At 39.3% G+C, this 20839-nt stretch overlaps 2 protein-coding genes and 1 non-coding gene across 3 annotated transcripts; 2 read left to right on the forward strand and 1 right to left on the reverse strand.

The window, feature by feature from the left end:
* Nucleotides 1–491: 491 nt before the first annotated feature.
* On the forward strand, nt 492–572 carry TRNAL-AAG. The gene has a single exon. It is a non-coding gene; the product is annotated as a tRNA-Leu (tRNA).
* An 82-nt stretch (nt 573–654) lies between these two features.
* On the forward strand, nt 655–4736 carry LOC104418200. The gene is made up of 10 exons (XM_010029470.3): nt 655–924; nt 1151–1246; nt 1436–1510; nt 1698–1766; nt 2968–3044; nt 3194–3282; nt 3438–3567; nt 4074–4164; nt 4246–4311; nt 4496–4736. The coding sequence occupies exons 1-10, from the start codon at nt 706–708 to the stop codon at nt 4613–4615; spliced, it is 1032 nt and encodes a 343-aa protein (XP_010027772.2). The 5' UTR covers nt 655–705; the 3' UTR covers nt 4616–4736.
* Nucleotides 4737–5642: 906 nt separating this feature from the next.
* Nucleotides 5643–20381, reverse strand: LOC104420197 (4-alpha-glucanotransferase, chloroplastic/amyloplastic). The gene is made up of 17 exons (XM_039302308.1): nt 20360–20381; nt 19535–19803; nt 19039–19101; nt 18078–18166; nt 17924–17984; nt 14691–14769; nt 11482–11618; nt 11220–11378; nt 11046–11122; nt 9783–9922; nt 9676–9707; nt 9524–9598; nt 8366–8438; nt 8174–8262; nt 7165–7209; nt 6894–7046; nt 5643–6045 (listed from the first exon to the last, which is right to left on the reverse strand). The coding sequence occupies exons 1-17, from the start codon at nt 20379–20381 to the stop codon at nt 5941–5943; spliced, it is 1668 nt and encodes a 555-aa protein (XP_039158242.1). The 3' UTR covers nt 5643–5940.
* Nucleotides 20382–20839: the final 458 nt, after the last annotated feature.

A 20839-nucleotide genomic window follows, 5' to 3' on the forward strand; every position in this document is an offset into this window, starting at 1 on the left:
ATTCAATCATAAAGAATTTTGAGTAACTAGTAATCACTTTTTTGGAGTTCTGTTTTGTCATCAGAAATGTATTTATTAGCAAAATCGGTTATATGAATGGTCATATCTTGAATTTATTCCCTAGTGTCGTTTCATTTTATATGTCGATCACATTTAAGTGAAGTACATTATCACCATAAAAAAACGAAAGTAGTTTTAAAGCATTTGATAATTCTTTTTTTTGGAAGCAAGAGAATGATTAGACAAACGAATTGAAGCTCGAAAGCCAAGAAAGAAAATTTTGAAATGATTTACAACAAGTATCATGAGATTAATTACTTATCATATAGTTTAGGTCTTGTAGACAAATACTTCGTATAATCAATCCATTGTCGAGGGCATGAAAAGGTGACTTTAATATAAATTTAATATAAGAAAATTGGTTCAAGATATAAACCAATTCATTGTCCAAATAAAATTTATATATCTTATTTAGGCATCAAATACCACAAGTTGAGATGGCCGAGTTGGTCTAAGGCGCCAGATTAAGGTTCTGGTCCGAAAGGGCGTGGGTTCAAATCCCACTCTCAACAATCTTTAATTTTTTTTTTATTTCATTTAATTTTATTTTGCTCATTATTTTATTTATTTTTCACACAATCCTCGCGCCAAAAAAAGAACTGAAAAAACCATACCTTATCTCCTCAGTTTCCTGAGGCCTAGAGCATGTCCACACCAACTTCCATGGGCATGGCCTCTCTCTCCGACCTCGGCATCGGCGCCGCGCTCTTCTCTCCCTGCGAGCTTCACCACCACCACCACCACCACCATCATCATCAGAGCTTTAACTTCTTCAAGCCGCCCCGCCAACTGCAATGGCGGATTAGCGCTTCCTCCGCTGCGCCGGGAGTCGACCTCAACGCCCTCGAGTCCGCCATCGCTAAGGTGGAGCTGTTTCTATTGAACTCCGACTTTGGATTACGTCACGTTTCTTCTTTTAATTTGTCGGACAGCTTACGTGATTGAATTGGGTTGCCTGAATGCTGCGAAGCAAGATTCAGTTGACACTCAGTACGATGCATTGTCATGGAGGAACTTGGTTTTGATCTTCCTGGTTGTTCTTGGTTCGTTTCGGGTTATATGATGATTGATCGATGAATCTTTGCAACAGAAAGACAGCGATGCGGTTAAGGACGCCCTCGACCAGCTGAGCGAACTCGGTTGGGCCAAGAAGTGGGGTTCCCAGCCCTATGTCTCTCGCCGCACGGTCGGTCTCCATTTTTTCTTCCACTCTTTGCAGAGAAGTGGGTTAAGCTTTGTACTACAAAAAAGGAAGGATTTGTGATACTTTCTTTAGGTTTTGTGAACTTCATGCCTCATAGGGGCTTAGATGTTTCATTAGATTCATTAATTTGTCATTTGTTGGAGGGTAACTTCTGCGATGCTCCTGTGCCAGACGTCTCTTCGCGAGCTGACAACTCTCGGCATGAAAAACGCAGAGAATCTTGCCATCCCTAGCGTTAGAAACGATGTAAGTATTGAAGCAATGATGTTCTTCGTCAAGAGCGAAAGATTTCTACAATGTGAAGAGTAATTGCTAATTACAACACTTTTCTTTCGATCTTCATCTTCATTTTTCTTTAAAAAAATCGTAGAATTCATGTTCGCTGCTTAATTTATTTTATTTTTTCATAATTTCGATATCTTCAGTGGTGCAGGCGGCTTTTCTTTTCACAGTGGTGGGGACAACTGGATTCTTGGGTGTTCTCGCCGGCCAGCTTCCTGGGGTAACTACCATGTCTTCTGTTTGATGTTTTGTTCTTGTCTGTGTCTGTAAATTGCCAAGAAATGTTGTACCCAAGTGTCAGAAGTAAAAGAAAATGAGTTTGTGTGAAACAGTTGAATCATATGCTCAACATCAGAATTGAAATTACCAGCCGGTGACTGTACTTTGCCGGTTTATGTTGCATTTTGGCTCAGCTAATGAGCATAGCTGCTCTTAAGCTGCTGTTATTAGAGTTTTGAGCTTTTGTAGTCTGTATGATCATTATCTATTTGGTGCAATACCCTGTCAGAATATGAGTCGTCCCAAGGAATTATTGTGCTTATTAGTGCTTGTGTCTGCACTGGTATACATTGTAAACAGTATTGAGATTATTATAAAAGTTATAATTAAATGAGGGGTGCTCCGTAATCCAATTCTAGCTTCTCTAGAATCTGACGTCGCCTTGTCCAGATCTGAGGTCATTTCCTGCAACTTCCAAGGAGGGTCACAATCTCCACGGGAGATTGACCTGGCCACAATCAGGCTATGTCCAACGACCAAGCCTTTATTGTGTCAATGCCATCACTCGGCCATCTTAGTTGCCGTTGCAATTGAGCGCCATCTCCTGCCATGAAGCCTCCGCATCATCTTTGTTTGCCTCTCCACCGTCTGTACTCTTCACCTACCCCCAGTTATGTTGCCTCGTGGATGCCGTTGACTTCTCACCATTGCCCTTTGGCTTCCTGCTGGTGCTCCTGTTTTCGGCCACTGTTGTCAGCTCGAGTATTTGTTATGTTAAGACGAGATGGCATATTGTGAACTGTGTAAGATTGTGGTTGGATATTGTGAAAATTTAGCTAAGAAAACGTCTTTTAGAAATTTGGTGCGTTAGAAATACTAATGGAATGGACCATGCGAGCTTGCCAGGATTCATTTCGTTTAAGCATTGCGTCAAGCTAGCTGTAGGGGATAAGAACACCCTAATCGTTTGTGTAAAACAGCAAGATATCAAATGCAGCCTGGCTTTGTACTCATGCAGCTTCCTGGCTATGGAGATTTTTGTCATTTGCATTTTGAAGCTACTTGCACAGCTTTTTATCACGTTAATTTCAACCTCGAAGGCATCTATTATCTGTCATATCATCATTCTCTTGCAAACAATGAGTCACGATGAATGACACAAGGCAAATAACCTGCCTTTTGGATTGAATCTCTGTTTCTAGGATTGGGGATTCTTTGTGCCATACTTGGTTGGAAGCATCTCTTTGATAGTTTTGGGAGTGGGGAGCACTTCGCCTGGGTAAGAACTGGTATCTACACAAAAGTCTACGTCATTTCCATCAGTTTGATATGCCTGGTACTAGTCTTGGCACAGAGAGAGAGAGAGAGAGAGAGAGAGAGATCCCTTGTTCGTGAGTTCTAATCTATTGTTCAATGTTCTGCTTTAAGTCTTCTTCAAGCTGCTATCAGTGGCTTTTCATCGGTGTTTCCGGACTATCAGGAGCGGATTGCAAGACACGAAGCAGCGCACTTTTTAGGTACGTTATATTGTCTTATGCATTATGTTCTCCCTTCTTGGATGAGCTCTTGGAGGCGTCAAAATAGAGGATGCCCGAACAAATTGGAACCGGCATGTTTCACTGGAATCAATGCTCTTCAAATGAAATTCTCGTGTATTTTTTCTGCTTTTCAGTGGCGTATCTCATTGGCCTTCCGATTTTGGGGTACTCGTTGGACATAGGAAAAGAGCATGTCAATCTGATCGATAAAAGGCTGGAGAAGCTCATATATAGTGGTCAGCTCGACTCAAAGGAACTCGACAGGTCAGATCTCATATTTGCTTAGCTTTGACAACTCTGTGAAGATTTAGTTCTGTGAATACACTGCTCTCTGCGCTGTTCTCATCAAGATGATCATAATATTAATATCCTCTCATGCCTGAATCCTATTACAAGAAAATGGAGCAACCTGAGAAACTTACACAGCGAGTTCAATTCAACACTCGAACCAATTGGACCTTACAAAGGCATAACCAACTGCACCATCAAGACACGATTCTAAGAGTTCTTGAATAACAAGCTTTAACAATTCCAAAACCATGGCTTCAAAGGGGGAACAATCCCGCGTTCAAGAATGTAGTTGGTCATCTTTGTCAGAGCCTAAATTAGATGAGTTCCCGAAGAGTAGTTTGACCTCATGTGGTGTCTAGTATGAAGTTGTGATGCTCTTAGAGACCGGGTGGAAAAACATCAATCCTAGCTATATTTAAGAATATCCAACGTTGGAGATTCCAACAAAGCAAACACCAATGATGCCTTCATCTACACAGGTTGGCTGTTGTCGCAATGGCTGGATTAGCGGCTGAAGGTCTGAAGTACGACAAAGTGGTCGGCCAATCTGCAGATCTGTTCACTCTTCAGGTTTTAGTTCCTTTCTGCATTACATCAAGTGTCCTTTGGCTGGCCCGCAGCAGCCAGTAATTGCATGAAATTTTTATGCAGAGATTCATCAACAGGAGCAAGCCGCAGCTCAGCAAAGACCAGCAACAGAATCTTACCAGATGGGCAGTAAGTTTTTTGTGTCCTTCAAACTGAATAAATCTTGCGAACCCTTCGATTTTCCTTGCTCCTTAACGACACGGACTTTCTGTATTTCAGTAGATGACAATGAACTGGTGAACTGAAACTTTGTATAAGAGAAATTTATTTTAATTCTATGATGCTGCTGATGGTTAAAAAAAAACAAACGCAGGTTTTGTTTGCTGGATCTCTCTTGAAAAACAATGTTGTCTTGTACGAAGCCCTTATGGCGGCGATGTCGAGGAAGGCCTCCGTATTGGAGTGCATTGAGGCGATTGAGAAAGCTGCATGAAGCCGGATATTTGGAGCTTTATATAGATGATTCAATTTCTGCACCTGAGATAAATTTCCAGCACTGGGTTTAGCTTTTTGGCTCTTAACACATCGTCGTATATTTTTCCATCTTGTACAAATTGCAGAGCTCCAAGTGTTCTCTCAAGAGGACAAGTCCATTCTGTCAAAGAGACTTGTGGTTTCATCTTCCAAAGAGATTATTTAGCTATCAAGTCCAGTCAAAACGGTTAGTAAATTGACCAGTAGTTTTGTGAAAGTACCAATGCCAGTTTGATTGTTTTAAGGGAAATTACACAAAACCTCCCTGAACTTTTAGAGTAGTATTTCCGCCCCAGAACTTTAAACTATATTCCACAATGCCGTCCATCAAAAGATGAGATGAAAACGTACTTCTACTTTTTAAAAATTATGTTACAGTAAACATGCTAACAAATAAAAAAGGAAGAGCCAACGGCTATAACAAAATAAAATACCGGGAGGACACTGTAATACCTATTGAAAGTTCGGGAAGAACGCACTACCCTTAGATGGCTTAGAATTCATGTAAGTTATATGTAATTTCCCCCGATAAATGACCAATCGATAGCAATACTACCACAATCCATCTGTCACATTTGTTCCCAATCATATTAGTAGATTTTGTGTTGCGGAGTAGCAGCATTGACGGCCATTGATAGACAAGTTCTCATTGCAGAGGACCGAAGCTGTCAGGATTAATTGGAGGACCATGACAAATTAATGATAACATTTCTCCACAACAAGTGAACCTAACTGGTAAAAAAATGGTTTAAAAAGGTTAAGTTTTCCCTTTTTCTCAAGCAAAACATTTGCCTAAACAAACAAAATAAAACTGAGAAAAAGCATATGCAATCGATACCATCAAATTAACAATGCATTACAAGTTTCAGCAGATTTGAGACCAATGCGTTTCCTGATACTTGCAAGACTGAAAAGGAACTAAATCCACTGACCGGACCTTTCGTGCCGGCAGCTTGTAACTCGTAAGGACTCTGAAACTCTGCACGTATACAAACTCAACTTATGCATAACTTATGAGCTCAAAATTCTACAGCTTGAAATAGCAATGTCTACAAAATAAACTGAAACATATTTCCTTATTTCCTTATTTCCTTATTTCCTTATTCATAACAAAGAACAAGAGTCCCCTGTTGCAATCTTCCCCTGGCTCTTTATCATGCAAAAGGGATACAAATTAGATGCAAAGCTTCTCTATATCTCCAGTGTAGCTACTGATTTGTACGTAGGCCAATTATTGAGTGTTCTTGTGTAAGATTGCGGGAGACAAAATATCTGAACTTTCCCCTACAGCCGCCCATACAGTGAAAGCAGGTCCTTTAGCTTCGTGGCTTCTTTATCCAAGCTCTCAAAGCTCAAGGAACTCGGTAATCTCCAAGACCAGTTTCCAAGCTGCACGTGGTGACAAGGAAAACATGAAAGAGAAATAAGTACTTGATTGTTCTCAAGTAGAGTATTCATTTCATCCATAGTTAGACTAGAGGAAATCCCAACACTGATAAGGAAGAAGGTCCATTTCCCTACTTTCCAATTGGTCATATACACATATTGAGTGGAAAACTCAAAGCATACAGAAAAAATTAGGCTGTTAATCCTTTATCTCATGTAAGATTGCTCTGCTCCCTCGTTAGTTCTTGGTGAGTTTGGGTCAGGCTTGTCTAAAAGTATAGGGTCAGTCATCAAATGGGCCCCCTCTAGAGAACTTTGCCCGAGCCATTGAGAAAATATATATTAATAGTTTCAGCCAGCCAGTCGCCAAATTGAACCAACTCAATTTTTCATGAGTTTAACTATCAAAGCACCTTACCCTATGAAAATGTTCATTCAGATTGGTTAGTTGTGTCAAGCATAATATTTCGCCCATGATCAAGTCTCCAATTTTAATGAACCACATGAGACATCTGGACAAATCTCAGAATCCCACCCAGTTTATTATTTGGAATCTAAAAAAAAAACAGAAACTAGAGGGGGTGAAGTGTAGGTTCTCTTCAATCCTTAGGGTTCACAGTACAGTCTTAAAACCTAGAAGGGTATAAGTGTAAGTTTTGAAACAAGAGGGCACAAAGTGCAATGAGTAATGCAAGAGTTGGATAGGTTTTGTTAATTCCCCAAAAAGCAAATATGAGAAAATGACTCCCTAAGGCTGCAAGAAAGTAACTAGTTTTGCTTTCAAAAAATGTCTTGGCCAACCAAGTGAACATCATCTTCTTGAAAAATAAGACTATCCAATTATGAATTACCACAGTTGCAGGGGTATTCATCCTTGCAGAACTTCCCAGACAAAGGATATCTTGCATTGGTATGATTGCAGTTCTTGCAACAGAAGAAAGAACAGCCTGAATCAATATCCATGCCATGTCAATCTCTCCATCAGTTGCAAGATATTGAAGAACCTGAAAAGTGTAGCCAATGAGAAGAGAAGAAAAAAAAAAACCTGCATTGATCCTAGAAACTTCTTGCGAGAGGATAATTAACGTTAGAAAGGGCACTCCTTCAAGGACAATAACTTACATTGGACTTCTCATCGTGGTTCAAATTGTCCCACCAACCTTGTATCTATTTCCAAAAGCAGACATTAGTTGCCATTAACAGTGCAATAGTATAGCAAAGAGGAACTAGGACATGGCAAAACAAAATCAACTGGTACCGAATCATTTAGATAGGTCAAGAGATCTAACAGAATTTGAGAGTGATAGTTGTTTCATCACTCGTAACATAGGACGGGACCAGACAAAGTGAACCCCCACATTTCTCATATCGCATCTTTAGCCATGTAAAAAGAATGTTGACATGAACTGAAACAACTTAAAGAGAGAAACCATTTGGCGATATTGTCAACAAGGTCAATGGAAGCTTGTGACACTACCATGGTATAAGGGATCTCTCTCTCTCTCTCTCTCTCTCAAACCAGCAAAGGTCAAACATTCTGTACTCTTTTTCCCCCCTCATCTCAGACAGAAGAAATGCTTTCAGGTCTTATCTGTTCAACTTGGGCCATAAGTGTGGGTTTCCACCATCATCAAGCCTAATCTCTGGTCTCAAATGATAGGATGCTTCTTAAGCTTGATGGGATATAGTGTGACAGATTATCTAACACAAAATTGGAGAAATCTTCCATACACCAGAGACCCCAACACCCAACACCCCCCCTGAAAAAAAAAAAAAAAAAAATCCCAATCCCCATATAGTTAAAGTATCCCATATTGCTAGGCTATGGAGTTTCAATTTCATTCCCAATGAGATTAAGTGTTTAGGTTGAACTTGCCGAACATGGTACGAGAAATAGGTTTCGCTCGGTTTATTTCGCCTATATGGCTCCCCATTTGTCAATTCTACATGTTTGCACATGAGAGTAGGAGTCTGAATCTCCCAAGTTCATTGTCTGTGGGATTATAATGGGTCTTATTACAAGTGGTCTCTATCCACCTACAAGCTTGAACTTTTCGATTGGATATCCAAATAATATTGATCTGAACAGCATAGCCCATAAAGAAATGTGTATTTCATAAAACATGTCTACCGTGTCATTATCATGCGTCCCCGTATAAACAACTTGGTTGCTCTCATGATTATGAGGCAAGTGAGGATTGTCAGCATCACCTCCAAAAGCTGCACAAGAGAATGGAAGGACCTTAGGTGTTAGACATTTACAACAAATATTGTCATTTGCAGGTGAAAGAACTGAAAAGTCGATATGATTAGGGTTCTTTACCAAACTGGAGCACAGCCATTCCAGGAGCACCAATGGACTTTCTTAGCTTAACTACATCCTCCGTGATAACGCCCTGCGATAGCATAATCTTTTCATGAAGCTGAACCAATTTAACTGAGATTTGCACATATTTCTTGGACAACAGATGCCTTTATTAACAGTTACACGGATTGTGTCTCTTAAAGCGTATGATAACCAGTTACAACAGATGCCTTTATTAACAGTTACATGGTGATTGACTAAAAGAAGAATGTGTGTTAGAAATTAGCAGCAGTTGCAATGGCTGCTCCAGCTTACCTCTGCTATTTAGTGAATTAACTTCATACTGGATCCTCTCTTGTTCCTTTTTTTCTTTTATTTTTCCTTTTCTTTTTTGGTTAAAACTTTCTTCCAACTACCGATGAACATGAATTGGATTCTTAAGAATGGCCTATAGAGCCCAAAAGACAATTTTCAAAAAAAGTAGAACCCATTATTCCCATTGAATGATGATTATGCATGATAATTCCATTTTATGTGTGCCTAATTCAATCTGGTGAAGCTCTTGTTACTCCAGAAATGTTAACCACTATGCAGCCAATCAAAATTTCCACAAAGAGTCAAACCCAAGCCCTCAACAGTGCAATAAACTGTCTGAAATATCATCAACTGATCTTTAGTGGTGCTAAGCCCCACTGATGTAATACCATCTCGAATTATTCAGCATTTCCATTCTAAACATTTTTAGTTAATGACGACAACAGAGCTAAGATAGCAGGTTGTCAAACAACTCTTATGAGCACATGCGGATGGGAGAGGTAACTAACTTCAGTGCAGATCAAATGCATAGTATACTGAGATAAACAAGCCATAGGACTGAAAAATTCTTGACACATTGAGATATAACATATAACTCCCACAGAGGACTGACTCGAAAAACCCAGAACAGGACATCAATGAGAAAACAAAGAAACAGAATGAATATCACAACCCATCAGCTGATCACCAAGCATCACTATCAAACTCCATACCTAAGAAGGTTTCATCCCAGAATGACTGTCAATGGCTTTTAAGTCTCACATAGGAGTTAACCATATACTGACTAGACAAATAAAAGGTAATTACAGGCTAGTATAATAAAAAATTTCATGACTACTCTACCAGTGAAAGAAGACATACCAAATCTTCTGCTATTATGTTCATCTTTCCAAGAGCTTTGGAGATGGCATCAAACAAAGGCTTTCCAGGTCCCACCTACTGCCATCAAGTGAAGAAGTATAGTGGATATATATGAAAAAGATAACTTAAGAAACTTCACTTTTAAAACTAACCTTCCATTGCCCAACCATCGCAACTTTTGCCTCTGTTCAGGTAAGAGTATAAGATTAGATTAAACAAAACAACAGAGGCTATATTTCATTAATCTATGATAACTCACCTGCAGGAACAGCCCAAAATCCAGCAAATCCTCTAAAATGGTCTATCCTGAATTCATCATAAAGACTTTGAGCTCTTCGCAACCTCCGTATCCACCATGAGAATCCTTCATTATCCATTGCTTTCCAGTCATATAGAGGGCTTAATTCAGGCACACAGTCAATTAGTATATTAGTACATAGCAGACAAATGGCAACATGTAGTGCATATGGGTGAGGCAAAGCATGTCGGCAACAAGATGCATCATATAGCTAGCCTTGCAACTTGAATTTCTGAGCATGAATCTAAGTTTCATGAAGTCCAGCTAAACTACTGATCATGGACAACAACACCACTTGAGAAATATGTCCTGGAGATATAATCATTTCAAGCAGATATGCGGATAGCCTCCCAGTGATGGTCAGATAACTAGGTATGCCTAATTAGCAAGAAAGAAGCAACCTCTCATATCCTGGACAATATAAAGGGCACTAATTGCCTCCTCATGTAGGCAGCTGTAAATTTCCACTGGTAGACCAGTTGAAAATTTTTGTCTTTTTTTTACTGCTGTTTGGTTTGCTTTCGGTGATATTTGAAAGGCAACGTTAAGCAATGGTGTCCTGACAAGACAAGTCAATACTTCTAGAATCCTCTGACTTTGGTTACCTTTTTCAGCCAACTACATTCATTTCAAGAGTAAGAATCTGGGCACTGGCAGACCTAGCGAGGGCAGTGGTGGCCCCTGCGCCCTAAGCCTCCACCCGTAGGTATGTTGTTATTCAAATTAAAATTTTATACATTGATATTTTAATGAAATTTTATGTCTCGATCCCCAACCCCAAATTCTTGATGCGCCATTTGTCTAGTGTTGGACATTTCACTGCCGACTTAATGGCCGATGTGTTTTCCTTCTCAGCTTTTCACTTCATTTGCCACAATTCATCTCTGATAACCATTTTTTGAATATTCCTCATTCATCCATCAGTTGATAACTTACCGTAGTGAAATTGTTAACTTCGAATGAACATAGTAGAGATTGACAATTGCTCAAAAGAATCTGAAGGTAATTATTTCACATTACTTCATGAAAGACACATAAAGGATATAAAATACATAGCAGCATCTATCTACAACAGATTTTACAGCTTGTCTTATGTACTTAGTGTCCTACAGAGGAATCAATAATATGTAAATGCAAAGCCAAGTCCATCTAATTTCAACAAAATGTGGCAAAAAAACAAGCAATCATCTGCTAATTGTGCTCGAATTTATATGCCACACATACCTGTTCCACAGTTGACCAGTCTCACTGAAAGCATCAGGTGGAACGCCACTAACCAACAAAGGGAAACCTTTCCTATTCTGCGGTATAAAACAATAATAAGCAATTTAAAAAGTGCCAGGCCCATTGGCATGGTCCCCATAGAAGAACTAGTCAGAACTGAAAATGATGTCCCACCAGTAAAAATCGTTTCTTATTTGCCCAAACGTCTGCACTATGATAATCAACATAAATTGGCATGTCTCCCATGATTCTGATGCCCTTCATGTGAGCATACTCACGAATTTTCTGCCACTGCCTTTGGAACAGAAACTGTTGTGCAACAAATACATCTATCTGGGCCAGTAAAAGAAGAACAGTTATATCAGCAGCTCATAATATTATGGAAGGGAAGCTCTATGGCACAAAGCAAATGCAATTTCTAGTTCAATGGACTTACAAAATCTTTTTTGCTCTGGTAAATTTCTTCCAATGCAGCAAGGTGGCGATTTTTTAATGGTTCAGGCCAATCATACCAGCTGGGTGTGTCCAAAGTATCATCAATAGCAGCAAAATAAGCTGCATCTTGAAGCCAACCTGCAGGATAGAAGGGATTAAATGAGTTATTTGAAGCTTTGCATGTCTAAGCTAGTTCTAAGTGAAAATAGTAAAATTTGGTTCAAGAAAATCATTATCAATTGGAAGAGAGAAATAACATAAGTGAAATGGGAAAATTAGAACTGAGCAAATAGAGCAACACGAGGATGACAGATAAGAATCAGTGATGGAGGAAGAAAACGGGAGCGACTAATGTAGCATATCAATATCCAAGGAAATTATGCAAACGCTACCGGTTGAATCTCAAATTATGCACGTGGTCTGGTACACAAATCTGTAATCTGCTAAACAGACTAAAGTTACTTTCCTTGCCCATACACAATTTTGAACGATCATTTTCCTAGGAAGATACCTTTCTGCCTAGATAGCAAGTTTTTATCATTTTCTTGGCCAAGTTGGGTAAACTTTTTCCAATTAAATTTATTGTTGATTGGGGGCAGCCAATGCACGAGGAGTGGAGAGTCTTTCAATAAGCTCCTAATTCATGATGATCGCACGTCTAACAGTTCGGTCCCAGCACAAAATGAGAAGCACTCTGTTGGAGGGAATTTTTTTTTAGTTCCCTTTCATTAAGCATCACGATAAATTATGACTGGAAAAGAATTTAGGACCTTTGAGAGACAGAAAATTCCGTAGAGAATGCTGAAGACATTCTATATATATTAAAATGATTAAGTGGGAGATAATAATGGGGTGATGTGGCCACTTCGAGGATATTTCAGAAAATTTCTTCTCTTTTTACTTGAATTTTGGAGTTGGTAAATCAGTGTGGACCACAGGTGCTACTATTTAGATTCTTTTTTTTTTATTCTTTTGCTCTTTTGCTTGGAAACAACAAGTCACTCCTTTTTCATTTTTTAATAGGTAATTTAAGGTTAATCTTAAACTTCATTACTTAAAAAACCAAATTTATTTTTAAATATCAAATAAATTACTCTAAAAATAAAATTTGTCAACTATCCACTTATTTGCACTAGGATTATTATTTGAGAAGTGAGGTATAAAGCCACTGGGAATATTGGCAATACATACACGTAGAGGTGACATCATTTCATAGGATGTGACATAACTTTTCATATGTAAAGAATAAAAGTTCGAGAACATCAACTAAAAAGATCTAATGCTTTCTCATTCACGATTTTAGAAAGTGTTAAATATTGTTTAAAAAAACCAATCTAATTTCCTGACAAAAAGAAATTGCTAATCATCATGTGACGAGCTTCGTATTCAATCATTTTACCTATGCTTGACCATGATTTATTACCAATGCCAATAAGTAAGTAGATAAATTTTATAGTATGTAAACATACGATCATTACCTCTATTTGAGAGTCAGAATGAAAGCACATATCAAAATCTGGGGAATACTAAGCTCATTAATGTTTTTTTCCTCGTGATGACCCATATGAAGTGCAAAATTTGTCATTTATCCATTTAATCCTCAATGCTTAGATATTCTAATTAAGCATGCATAACAAGTGATTCATCAGTAAATTAAAATTGTTGCCTTGCTTATTGCAGTTCTAAATTTAATTGTAAGGTTAATGGAAATTACAATTTTTAACATCCATGAATAAGTACATTTTACACAAGTGTAATATACAATTTTTGCAATCTTTGAATATCTCCCGATGTGCCAATTATATGTTTTGTTATTTTAGGGTCTTCCTTTCTTTTTTTTTTTTTTTGGTGAATAAGAACCACTATTTTTGGTTTTTGCTGGAGACTTACCTGAGGTTAAAATTTCATAATTTCCTCTCTTTTTTCAGTTTTTTGAGTTGATAAATGTCATATGCATCTTTTTCTTTATCTCCATAACTATCCAATTATATACAGAAGTACTTTAAACCTCCAGCAGACCATATGTTGATGAAAACCTCAATCTAGACAGTGCAGTTGGAACATAATCTACGTAAAGGTTTCTATATCAATTCTATTTTCCCCATGATAAAAAAAAGAAAAGATTTTCTCAATTGTTTCTCCATAAAACAGAATTAAAGCAATTGTGCTACTTATATAAAATACTTTCCATTTTTATATGTGCTAGAAAAGTTTATTACTAATTTCTCATTGAGAGAATCAAAATAAATATAGTGACATGTGGATTTTCTCTTACAAGTTGGATTTAGATGTGTTTCTTCATGTAGCCAACTTTTTTAGGTCTAACCCAATATTAGCTAAGTCATCATGAAATTTATGACAGATTAAATACTTCACAAGCGATTTTCTAACTTTGAAATAAATTTTAAGACAAAAGGTGTGTATTGATATGTAAACACCAACCGGTCCCATGTGTCTGCATAAGTTAGATTGTAGTTAAAACATAAACTATATGAAGCCTGGATTGTTGTTTGGGTCTGGAAAGTTCTCACCTTTTCATAATTTGACTGGGTTACAGGACTTTCTCCCTGATGTAGTAATCCGCCCTCCACCCACTCTCTCAAACCCAGCCTCCTAGTAAGTGTGGCTGTTAAACCATGCAATTCTTCCAATTACAAATTCCACCTCTCTCAGAAACAGCATTAATTAATTTTTTCCTATGTTCTCTCTGTAGGGAAAAGCCAAAACTCAGTCCCTATAACCGATTTTGGCCCAATCTTTCAAGCTTAGCATGAAAAGGCAGGACATCTGACTAAGTTTTATAGGTCAAGCCCAAGTTGAACGTCAGGACAGATTTTGACTCTTTTATCATCATTACCCTAATTCCGGTGTCCTCTATCCAGAAATCCTTGATTCTGTAACAATGGAGTAAGAACAGAGTATGACCTGATGTATCTTCCATCTTAAAATGAAAAGCATCCCAGCAAACAAAATGTCAAACAGCCTTTATTTACAATGTCAATAATGCATCAAACTTTCTTATTGTTTTGGCATGGTGCGATATACTAATTCATGAAAATGGTGAGAAAATCTATTAAAGTATATACAGTCACTCAACAATCTCCTGACTTAAGAAAAGTAAACAAAAGTTTAAAAAATGTCCACAGAGAAGAGTATGCCAAAGTCAATGACATGATATTCAGATCTGCAAAAGTAATAAACCAGTCTCACTTGATATATGAGGGTCATTACAGAAGTCTTCAAACTGACGCTTGAGGTCTCCTTCACTCTGTAGGAGCCTCTCTGCAGCCTAAGGATATAAAGAGTAATTAATTTAACTTGAAAAGCCACTGCAAAGTCAATATATTTGTATATATATTGCTAGCCAGAGTATTTTGTATTTAAGAAACCAAAGTTCAAGAATCATATAGTAATTGAGGAAGAGGAGTTCCCTTTATAGGTAAAAGGATCACAAATTGAGCACCAAGGGGGTGAAAACCCATATCCAAAATGAGCTCAAAAAACTAAAGCCATACACAAAACAGCTCTCAAAACAAAACGGGAGCTCAATTACAGGACAAATGATCAACTATAGTGTCTAAGAATTTTCATACATGTACAAGTTTCCACTATACCAAAAGAGTAAACCTTCAAGCCAATTTTCATTAAAAGGAGAAGATCCCTCCCGAACCCAAGCTATCTAGTTCCACTCCTACCAAATCAACCACAAAAGAAAAAGGAAAAAGGAAAAGAGAGGAACCTTCTTGTCTTGTTGCACCATAAGTGAATGCCCTACCAAGCCCATAGTTTTTGTTCAACAGAACGTCCAATAACCCCAAATAATCCGGTGCAAGCACAGGAAGCTGCCCAAACCATCCTCATCCAAGAACAATGAAGGAGGAGATGCCGCAAGGTCTCTGCATCCTTTTTGTACCGGAAACACCTATGTATCAATACTTTGTCTCTTTGTCATAGGTTATCTAAACTGAGGATTCTTCCCTAAGTTGCTTCCCAAAAAAAGAAGCTCTTCTTGGAATTACTTTCCAAATTGCTTTCCAAGGAAAATCCATTCTACCACCCAACAACCTAGATATCTGGCAGCTCGTAGTAAGTCTACAGAAAACATTCCCTCTCTTCAATTGTTCCACACCAAAGCATCCTTGGAAGCATAGAAATCTTCATATTATACAAAACATAAGAAAGCAAACAAAAACTTCAAACTCCCAATCTTGGGCTTGCCTCAAGACACAATATTATGATCATACCATCATTTCAATGATAATAATCCGCCACCAATGCCTCCTTGCTGGTGATGTCAACCAGATTTGGGAACTGATCTTTTAAAGCCGTGCAACCACACCAAACGTCAGACCACAGAACTCCCAATCTTGGCCTTGCCTCAAAACTCATATTCCAAATGATCATACCAATGTTTGAATAATAACCATCCACTTCCAATGCCTCCTTGCTCCTCTTGATGTCAAATGTCACCCAGATTTGGGAACTGATCTTTTAATGCTGGGTCACCATACCAAACGTCAGACCAAAACTGTGCCCAATTTGCGTTACCTACTTTAAGTTAAGTAAGAAGAAGGAACTCACTCCAATCCTCTCTAACCATCTTTCATACACCAGTGTTGTGAGAAGCTCCCCCAACCTTAGTGATCCAAACTGCCTTTTCAAGACCAATATTTGCAACCACTACTTTATTCCAAAGATGTTGACAAGGAAGGCATTTGCTGAGAAGAGCCTAGTCAAATAAAAAGAGGGACTTAATGGCTATGCCACTGCAGCAAAAAGGGTGCTTGATTGCTTTTCAATTTACCAAATGGAACTTGCAAACCTCCTTGGTCTCAACCCACCAAATATTATTCGAATGCCTTCTAACCCTGTAGCTACCTAGAGGGATGGGAAAGGGAGACAAGAAATAAATAGGAAGGTTGGATAGAGTACTTTCAATAAGATTAAGTCCCCCACTTTGGACTGGGAAGATCTTTTCCCACCGTATGATCTCCTCTCAAATTTCTCGAATCAGTGTCCAACATACGATTGCTCTTGAAAGTAGCACCAGTGATTGAAAAAGAACCTAGCTGACAACCCACAACCAAAGATGACAACGTGTCTTTCATTCCTTCACCTCGTCAAATATGCTTGCTTTACTAAGATTGATGTTAAACCCAGAAATTGCCACAAAACCCAAGAGTACAATCATCTAATAAAGTAACTATTGAACATCATCTTCACAGACAATGATAGTATCTTCTGCAAGATGACATAGAAAGTCATTTCCATCCTAGAACTGTCCACTTTAAAGCCAGAAAATCAACCCAACTCAGACACTTTTCCATTGCATTTTGCAAAATACCTCTATCGCCAGGATAAACATCTAGAGGTGTTAAGAATGTCTAGAATTCTGTTTCAGGCATTCAACCCAATTGAGTTTCGATACCCAAATTGTAATTTGTGGCAAAAATGGACATTTAGTATTGGTAGCAGAAGGGTTGGGCCTAACAAACCCAACACCAATCCTTGAAGGGGGTGTAGGGGCGCAGCCCCCGCAGTCAGGAGCTGTATAAATTTTCTCAAGTAATTAGGTTTTAAGCAGAGACAAAAGGAGTCTCAAGTTTCCTTACCCAAAAAAAAAAAAAAAAGGAGTCTCAAGTTTTTCAAGCCACCTTTTGTAATCATTAAATTTCCATAGCGAATTTTGCTTCTCCTCTCCCCGTAATTTTTCCCACGGCAGTTTTCCACGTAAATCTATGGGTTCTTTTATTCTTCTCAATTTTAATTTTGTTGTAGTTTCTGCATTGGTCATAACAAGGGGGATAAAGGGTCTCCTTGTCTATGACCCTGAAAACATTTAAAAGAACCAGTTGAGCAACCATTAACTAGAACAGAAAAGCATAGGGTCGAAATACACAGTTTTATCCAATTACACCACTGCTCCTGAAGCCTATCTTCTTCAAAACAAACAAGAGACAATCCTGCAAAACATGATCATAAGCCTTCTCCTTATCAAGCTTGCCAAAAACACCTTTCTTCTTCGCCTTAAGCTAGGAATCCTCTAATTCATTGGCAACCAAAGCTGCATCTAGAATTTGCCTCCCTCAAAATAAGGACTTGAGGAACCAACACATTACCGATAATGCATTTTAATCTCATTGCGAGCACCTAAGTAAGACTTTTGTTGCATTGCTCACTAAATTAATAGGGTGGACATCCATGATGTTAAGCGCACTGCCTCTCTTAGGAATAGTTCCAATAAAAGTAGCATACAAACTACATATGTATGATGGGCAAAAAGTCCTATTGATTGACACATATCATGACTGTGCATGCATATATAAGAGCAATTGGAGGAAACATGAACAAAGATATAAAGTTACACTATGCCCAAATATTTTTAAACGTGATGCAAGTTAACAGGTATATAAGAGATGGCCATAAATTATTTACCCAATTACCTTTGCTATCAAAGGATCCTTCAACTCAGCAACAATCGAATAATTCACACTGTCAGCATCACTGCAAATAGGTAACAATTTGTAAGCAAGACACCAACAACCATCATAAGGACCTCAATATGTTTGTTCCTTACACCAACATATAGTTTCTTACATCGCATCTGGAAGCTCATCCTTTCCTAGCAAACCCTCTTTTACAAGCTCCTCTAGAGATATCAGGAGTGTGTTGCCACAATTAGCATCCTGTCAACCACAATGGAACTCTCCTTAAATGGCATCCACAGGACTGCATGCCTGGTGGGGATCGATCCAGTTTTTTATAAGGATGTAGTCCTGTTGGTGTAAGTTTTCAAATTCCACTATGACAAAAGCTAATCATGCAAACTGAATCAAAGAGTCAGAGGCCATTTATCATTCACATAATATGACAACCACTCAGCAAGGGACATTAAACTGTTCATTCCTGACTCTTGTGGCATACACTCTCTCTCAGAAAGGCCAATTCAAAAAGTAATGCAAATACCCAAATTAACGACATTATTTATCCACATCATTTCACCACATAGCAATAAGGATAAACATGCACAAGTCCATATGAAAGGTTTTCTTTATGGTCTCTCACTGGCAATCTGCAATAGTAATGAGGAAAAAAAAAACCTGCCTGAATTCCATCAACTGTTTATATTATCTTAAGCATTTCAAAATCTTCATATGAACATGGTACAACTTTCCTCCTGCAGCCCATTGTAAAAATCTCTACCCTGATCTTTATCTATAAAAACATTATGATTCAGACAGACATAACTTGGATGTTGCCTCCAACATCTCAATTTTAAATATCGGCAAGAATTGAAAAAAGAATTTGAGCCAAAGTAATTACTAAAAGGCAAAGAGCAATAACTTTCAGTTATTTATCACAGATTGGTGCGTTCTAAAGTCAACCCAGGCATTGATGAAGAAACTAAAGAGCCAGTAAGGACAATGAAAGTTTCTGAGGTTCGGCTATAGAAGGAACACCTTATTTTTTCGCACAATTTCACATATAAGTTACTCAAACAATGAAAAGAAAGAACTCTCACAGCTAACAAAACGATAGCAAAAGGAGGTTATGTCACCTGGCCAGAATAAGGAGACCCCCCATTATAAGGTTTCCTTGCAGGGGGGACAAGAGGGAGAACCTGAAAAGTGGAAAACAAACAAACAATTCGGATTTAACACCAATAGAATATTTTTAAACAAACAGTTCCTATTCAAATTTCGACACGATCTCTCCCGAAAGACATAGAAGGGAATTATAACATAGTAAAGACTGCAGCAGCGCATCGAAACTGTGCATCTAGCCAAATGCCCCGGTCGCTCTAGCAAAGAAAAACCAAATGCAGTCACAAAGCCAGTAAATTCTTATGACTACACCAACCCAGGATTGCCATAGTTGAAAACATAGAATCATGAACTGAATTCCTGAATCGACTCGATGCACCCTGGTTCTCAAGGACTGAAATTGACTGACAATATCCAATCTTTCTTCAAAACAGATAAAGCAACAGAAGGAAACTTCATCCTGCGCGGGAAACTAAAAGAAAAAACGGCGCAGCCTCGCTTCACGCGAACCTGCCAGACGGAGCAGCCGGAGGCGTGGAGCCAGTCCAGGAAGCGGAACGCCTCCTCGCCGAGGTCCCCGATCCCGTACGGGCCCCGGAGCGACGTCGGGTGGAGGAGCACGCCGGCGCGCCTCCGCTCGGTCGCGTCGGCCACGGGGAGCCACTCGGCGTAGTCGGCCGGCAGGTCCTCGCCGACGGCGGCCGGCGGCGACGGCTCTGGGGGCGGCGGCGCCCTTCTTCGCGGGGCTGGCCGGGAGGGCCCGGCACCAGGCCGGCGGCCTCAGGCAGCAGGCGAAGGCCGGCGAGGCGGCGCGTTTGGAGGGGAACGCGGGGGAGCCGCGAAGCTTGGGAGCGAGGGAGGAGGAGGAGGAGAGAGAGATGGAAGTAGCCATGGAGGTGGAGTGAATCGAGTGTGCACAGTAGAGAGAGAAAGTAGAGAGAGAGAGAGAGAGAGAAGTGGAAGGAAGAAGGAAGAAGGGAGGAGAAGAGGGAGTGTGGCGGACGGGGACCGGGGAGCACGTGAAGAAGCGCGGGTCCGGCGATCGGGCGAGAGAGATTGATTGTTTTCGAAGCTGTCTAACGTGGGCATGTCTCTTTCGAAGTTTTTTTTTTTCTATTTTTTTTTTTCGATCCTATTTATTTCTATTCTAACTCTCAACTTTTGCCTTACGTAGAATTGAAAGTTAAACCCACACACTGAAACTAGGGTGTGCAAAATACCCGGAACCGCCAGGACCGCTAGGGCTCGGAATCGACCTAACCGCCCTGCGGAATCAACGATTCTTGAGGAACTGGTTACAGTTCATGATTCCAATTTATGGGAACCGGTGGGTACCTCTGGCCCGATTCCTGCCCATGGCGAATCCGCCCGCCCGCTCACCCTGACCGGACCTAACCTTTTTAATATTAAAAAAAAATTACTAAAAAGATACCTTAAATCTTATCTCACTCCATTCGTCTTCGGTTCCTAATCCTATTGCCATTTCACTACGTTTACTTCTCCCGCCATCCGTATCTTCACATACTTAAATTTGGTTTTTCTTTCTTTGGCTTACTTTGATGTCACGTAATCGTTTTATGTTGAAAACCAAAATTGTTTAGGCGTCAAGATCGGTCCCATGGATCCATTCGGGGAACTAGACCGGACCGACGGTCTAGTTCCCGAGTGGATCCATGCACAAACAGTGGATCCAGTTTCAATTTTTAACCGGTCCTTAGCGGCGGTTCCGCTCTAAGTCTAAACCACCCGCCCGACCATGCACACCCCTATTTGAAACTATATCGTTCCCACCCCAATTCTATAAGAAGGTGAAAA

Source organism: Eucalyptus grandis, chromosome 9 (genome assembly GCF_016545825.1).
Source record: "Eucalyptus grandis isolate ANBG69807.140 chromosome 9, ASM1654582v1, whole genome shotgun sequence".
NCBI classification, from domain to species: domain Eukaryota; kingdom Viridiplantae; phylum Streptophyta; class Magnoliopsida; order Myrtales; family Myrtaceae; genus Eucalyptus; species Eucalyptus grandis.